The 6,170-nt window shown below is 48.5% G+C and overlaps 1 protein-coding gene across 1 annotated transcript; it reads right to left on the reverse strand.

Moving 5' to 3' along the window:
* Positions 1-1,137: 1,137 nt before the first annotated feature.
* LOC124655727 (F-box/LRR-repeat protein 17-like) lies at positions 1,138-5,257 on the reverse strand. The gene is made up of 11 exons (XM_047194578.1): positions 4,677-5,257; positions 3,676-3,777; positions 3,179-3,323; positions 2,907-3,094; positions 2,682-2,786; positions 2,469-2,566; positions 2,121-2,359; positions 1,975-2,041; positions 1,785-1,870; positions 1,535-1,633; positions 1,138-1,410 (listed from the first exon to the last, which is right to left on the reverse strand). Exons 1-11 carry the CDS (start codon positions 5,255-5,257, stop codon positions 1,348-1,350), a joined length of 1,773 nt encoding a protein of 590 aa, XP_047050534.1. The 3' UTR covers positions 1,138-1,347.
* Between the last annotated feature and the right edge of the window lie 913 nt (positions 5,258-6,170).

The raw sequence follows: 6,170 nt of genomic DNA on the forward strand, positions 1-6,170 counted from the left end.
ATAATTAATATATGGTATTGTATTTTTACGAGTGTTTAGCTACGCATGCATCTGCTGCTATGGTTCTGTATGTACAATACAACTAGTCGGTTCTATCTAAAAACGTTTACAACGTATATAATCAGCATACGAGAAAAGAAAAAATATCGTTTGCAATCATATTAGATACCAAGGGTGCGGCGTATCGCACGCCAACCTTCCTATTTTCATTTACACAGATTATGTTGGCATTCCTTTGTAAAGTCCATGCCATACCCTAGCGCCGTCTAGCCAATATTTCATTTACACAGATTTTGTTGGATAAATGGACTAACAAATACGAGAACTCGATATCAATTAGAGTAAGTCATTCAGGTGGAAGTGATCCAAACGTTTGAGCTTTTGGCTCTTGTGTTTGGGTTTTTGATAACTGTTTATCTCCAGTTGTGTTTGTGTGTTGGTTTCATCCGTTTTATCCTCGCAAACCATATTAACTAGGCTCGCAAGAACTTGTTAGAGCTCACATCCGCCTTTTATTTTCACTAGGAAGAAGAGAAAAAATAGGGACGATGGTTGGTGTACCCAAAACATCTCGATGTTGCTGGATTATCATTATTCCACGATTTTGTCAATGGGATGCAGCGAATATTGATCCGAGGTAGCACGGGACATCCGCTGGTCGACATGCCATATCGACATGTGTTTAGCTTGGCGATGATGCTCTTTTGGATCTAGCCATGGTGAAGGCTTGGTGTCTCTTTCAACACCCATCTAGGCAGTGTTGGAGTTTGGCGGTGGCCACTCACTTCAACAAGTACAGGAAACCCTAAAGATAGTTTTGCAGGACAGTTATTTTCTCATAGTTTGTGTTAGTTTACATGTTTGTTTACTCATGTTATTTGATTTTCTATGAAGTAGGGCACCCCTTTAAATACCAAGATGGGGCAAAAGTGGGGATGTTCTAAGGCATTCTTTTGTCTCATCGTTATTGTAGCAACATAAGCCATGCCAGAACAAAAGATCAAAAAAATCAATAGGATCATGACAAAAGATTGTATATGATTTCAGCAATAAATAATCATTTATGTTAACATTATTTTCCTGAATGAATCAAGGATTCTTAGCACAAGCTAAGTTTACAACAACATACCATGCCCTTATTGTCCTACAGAAATCAGTTGGGAAGAAAGAAAATATCACATAAAAACAAAGAGCAAGAATCTTGTACAGTTTACAACATCAGGCTACCAACCAAATTATGTGAGATCTCAACCAGCCTTCTACATTACAGCCTCACTAATCTTCCTTTCATGTCGACCAAATAGGACTGCTAGCTATTCACCCACCTCTGCAAGTGACTACATTGCTTCACTTCAGATGAACAGTGCATTGGCTCCGCGGTGATCCTCCGGCCTTGTCATCCTCAAACAGCTGAAAAGGGTTTTGCGTTCACAAATGTGAGTGACCAATGTCCATGGAGAACAATGAGCTGAGGAGTTTAAAGATGTGGGTGAGGATTGCGGGAGGGCTGCAGCCTTGCAGGTGCAGTTCATACCTGCTCTATCATGAAGTGCGGGACTTGCACCCGCTTCGAGCCATCCGCTAGGCGCTTGCAGGGCATGCGAGGCTCTGCTCCAGCAAATTCATTCAGAACCTGGAAGAATTCAGAGCAACTGATTAAGAAACAGAAACAAGAGATTGTTGCAATGGTGCCCCCACAGTGTCAAGGAGTTCAGGAAGCAACTTGGCAATGAGATTATTACAGCCAAGACACTTATCATGCAGACAGTTCAATTTGGGAGTACCTGGTTTCTGATTGCTCCGATCAACATATCACGGCATCCAGACACATGAACATCTTTCAAGTTTGGACACTGAAGAAGCAACCGCTCTGCCGAAAGTTTCTTAGGATGTAAATACTTGTGTACTAATAATCCAAGTTTGTACAATGAAGAAGTATCCACTTCGGTACCAAACAAGAACAGTATATCACACCTGGATTGAGATTTGTGCAAGAGTTGAGGTTCAGATCATTCAGCTCTGGGCAACATACATATAGGGCCTGTCATACATGAAGAAATAGTAATGAGAACACAGCTTCAATGTGTAAATGAACCAGAATACAAATTTTGAGCACTTACATCTACCGCCGAGCAGCCCCAAAGACTTAGCTTTTTCAGATTAGCATGCTTTATAATCAGCTTTTGGAAAGTAGGTTGTTGCTTCCGGGCAGTTTGTTGTTTTGAGCAAAACCTAACCCCTCCATTGAGATCACCAAAGTATGATCTCCCTTTTTCAGGCTGCGTGTTAGCACATAAGCTCTTCCCACAGTCCATGAGCTGAAGAAGTGGCAACTGTGTTGCAGCCACCTGGACTCCATCTACATATCACATGAGCATGAAATTTAGATATTTACAGCCATCACCAATTTAATATTTCTAAAATTAGCGGGTCAAAGGAACACAAGCTGGGTGAAGGTTGAGACTTACATGAGGTAATATTTGGGCACATAGCAAGGAGCAGCCGAGTTAGAGTATCAGGGAATGCTTTGCAGACCATCCCAATCCCATTATCAGTAATACCAGATCTGGAGTTTAAGCATGTACAGTTTGTTTAGGTATAATTTTGCATAACTTTGTGTAGTAAATAAAATCGAATTTTATCATCTCCAAACAATTAGACTACGTTAAGACAGCACCTACCCGCTTAAATCAAGCAACTCCAAGCTCGTATACGAACGAACAATAGATGCAACAGCTGCATCTGTTATTTTTTTGCCTAGAAGCAATGAAAGCATGCATAATCCACTGATGAACAAGAAAAAAAATAGTAAGGTCATTAAAATCAAATAAACTGGAATCTTATATGTAGCTTAATTACAGAAGTTTGGGCAGCAATGCATAAGAATAATAGAGATATGAATTTACCTGGGATTAGCACTACCAAGAGCAAACACAGCCTCATTGCATAAGTGAACTGAGGAGATGTGCAGGTTTCTTAAATTTGAGCAGGTACGTCCCAGACTATCCATCAGACTAATCAGATCGGTAGAATCATCATTATTTTGTTGCGAAAAAATCAGTGAGAGCTCACTCAAATTAGGACAGTTAATGACCTGTAAGAAATGATCAGCCCAGTCAATTTATAGAGCAGCAAATCAAATATAACTAGAAACAATTATTACAGCCCGCTGACTTACCGACTTTGTTAGGGGAGAAAGATCTGACAGCCAAAGGGTTGTGAGGCTTGGAGAGCTTATATTAAGAAAACCAAGACTACCACATCGATCAACTTTGAGAACTGTGAGAGACCTCTTCTCCGAAACAAACCTAGTTAGCTCATCCCTGTTTTGAAAAACAACCATTTGGTTCAAAGATCACTCAAATTTAAGATTATAATTTAACATCTAATATATCCATAAACTTTCATGCATAAAATATCTTAACAATAACATGAGTGTTTGATAAGCACGGCAAAACAAGACAGCATATTACAGCACAAAACAACTGAGTAGTATGCATCTTCAAGCACTAAGAATACAGTTTGGTAGCAAGATATTATGAAAGAATGTGTACTAACTATTAGTCTTAAACCAAGGCATATCCCCGTTCCACATATACCGTTAGAAATCATAGGTAACTAGAATTCAGAGGACAAAATGCATGGAAGGATAACATGATTTGTGGTTTAGCGTACCCAGTCATCCGGTTGACTGCACCATCAGCCATGCTTATCTCCAGAGATTGCAGGTTTGGGCAGGAAAATGCAAGGCATGCAAGCATGGTGGCGTCAACATCACTGTATCAAATGTCAAAAAGGACATGGTAATTAGAACATAACAAAAGAAATTGAATGGAACATCTGTGATCTAATCATATCCTTAAGCCCCCAGGAACTATATCAAGTAAACAGCCCCGCTGCAAGCAATTCCATATTAAGTTTCTAACACTATCTGAAGCTAAATCAGGAGAAAATTTATGCATTGATTCACATATTGCTGCATAATGAAGAGGCTACAAAATCTCCAATCCAAATCAGGAAACATGTTGTCCTAGAATAAATCTGTGACAAAGCTAACCAGAAGTATGTATTCAATTGCACAAATTGCAGCACAAAAACTAAGATAGACAGATACTGTCTATAGGAGAGCTGTGCACCGGATGCCATCACGACGGATTTGTCAGCCCATCCCCGATCTCATTGGCACTATCAGATCTGTGTTTCCTACTCACAAACGAAGTCAGGCACCGGTCAGGGATCCATCTAACGATCTCACGGCACCATGACAAGATCTACCCCAAGAACCAGAACGTAAGTTGAGCCAAGCAGATCAGGTCGCCACAGCAAATCCATTTCTAACATGAACCGTTCGGGATATCCTCTGTCCTGGAGAATTGCTTGTGTACAGGATCCAATCGAGCACCGGTCAAGGATCCCGCACGGGGGCGGGATCTCACGGCGCCAGATCGGATCACACATCGGCAATTGGGGATCGGCCGGCGGAAATGCTATTCGTCGTTCGGTTTAGTGCGTCGGTGCGGTGGTGAATTAAGCACAGGCGTTCTGCTAGCCGTCCCGTTCCGGCCAAGGCTGGCGGATTTACGGTGTTTCTACGTGCCGTTGTGGGATCCGGCGAGGGAATCGTCGATGGAATCGGATCGGGGGTTCGTTTGTTGTTGGTTGATGGTCTGCCTCACCTTTCCATCCGGAGCACGAGGCTGGAGAGCGCGGGGCAGCGCGGGAGCAGCGCGCCGACGGTGGTGACGCTGGCGGCGCGGAGGCGGACCTCCTGGGCCCCGCGCCAGACGCGGCGCGAGCAGTCGCGCCAGCCGCGGCTGACGGCGGCGGCGGCGGCCACGCCGCGCGGGGCCAGGCGGCGGAGCACCTCGATGAGGACCTCCCCGGGCACGCGCCTGCCCGGCCCGACCGCGACCCACCGGTGGTGGGCAGCGGCCTCCTCCGGGTCCGGCCCGTCCACGTCCACCACCTCCACCCGGGCCCTCTTCTCCGGCGGGCGCGGCGGGGCCGCCACCGCCAAGGGCGCGACCGTCAGGACCGCCGCCTCGTCGAAGGAGAGCGCGCGCCTGGGCTTGGACTCGGCGGCGGCGGAGGGCGGGCCGGGGATGGAGCAGACGTGGCCCTTCTTGGGCAGCCCGCAGCGGCCGCAGTTGTAGCTGCCCCGCCTCTTGGCGACGGGGGGGTGCGCGGCGGCGTCGGAGGGGTCGGCGGCGGTGACGGGGTGGGGCACGCTGGCGGTGGAGGCGTCGGCGGTGGCCATGGGAGATCTGGGGCGGAGGCTCGGGGCTGGGATTGGATCGGGTAGCTGGACTGGGGTAGGGTTTGAGAGGGTGGGAGTGTGGGTTGAGGTGAGGAAGGGAAATAGAGGGAGACAGGGCGGGAGCGGGGCGCGCGGTTGGCGCCATTTCTCGGGCGCGCGAGCGAGCGAGCTTTGGGTTTCTTTTTTTGTTTTGCCATTTTTGGTTTGGTTTTGCGGGTTGGCGCCGGCGCGCGGGGTGGAGGGAGGCGGGGTTTGGTTTCGTTTTTTGGTTTTTGTTTCGGTGGGTGCTGCTGCTGTGCGTGTGACGTGCGGTGCGGAACGAGTCAGACACGCGCGGTGGGCGGCTGAGATGGGATCGGACACGGGCCGTTCCAGCTGGTGTGGGTGATGATGGCTCATGCACCTGTCCTCTCCTCATGCTCCATGCTTACTATTTCACCTCCCTTGCAAATGCCATTTTTTCTGCATTCAAAAAAAGACATCACAAAACTCGGGCGACCACGACCCCCGCATCGCCCTCCTCTGGCGACATGGAGGAACCCTAACCGCCTCTTGTGACCCCCCCACCACCCTCCCCCTCTTCGCCGTCACCGGAGGGGCCGCCGGCGAAGCCATGCGACTCCCAAGGAAGGTGGCGGCGGGGCACCTTTCTGCTCCCCGCGCGGGGAGCTCTCCATGGCGCGCGAGCGTGACGACGGAGATGGGGACAGGCTCGCCGGCTGCGGGCGGCGGGAGGCGTGGAGCGGCGGCGCTCGGGCCGGGTGGACGGTCAGGTGGCGGCGCGCGCGGTCCCTGCCCGGTGTGGGGTGCGGGGATGGTTCGGGAGCGCTGTGTTGGCCCGTTTCTGGCCTCGTCGGGGTTCCGGAGGGCTTGTGCAGCGCGGAACTTCAGCGGTGCTGGGCAGCGAGGCGGT

This window comes from Lolium rigidum, chromosome 5 (assembly GCF_022539505.1).
Source record: "Lolium rigidum isolate FL_2022 chromosome 5, APGP_CSIRO_Lrig_0.1, whole genome shotgun sequence".
Lineage (NCBI taxonomy): Eukaryota > Viridiplantae > Streptophyta > Magnoliopsida > Poales > Poaceae > Lolium > Lolium rigidum.

What these genes read in the sequence shown, in the direction of transcription:
- LOC124655727 (XM_047194578.1), bottom strand. Translation starts at nt 5,257, where the DNA reads ATGGCCACCGCCGACGCCTCCACCGCCAGCGTGCCCCACCCCGTCACC. An exon ending in CTCGTGCTCCGGATGGAAAG is followed by an intron (nt 3,778 to 4,676) that starts GTGAGGCAGACC and finishes CATTTGATACAG; the next exon opens with TGATGTTGACGCCACCATGC. An exon ending in CGCACTTCATGATAGAGCAG is followed by an intron (nt 1,411 to 1,534) that starts GTATGAACTGCA and finishes AACCCTTTTCAG; the next exon opens with CTGTTTGAGGATGACAAGGC.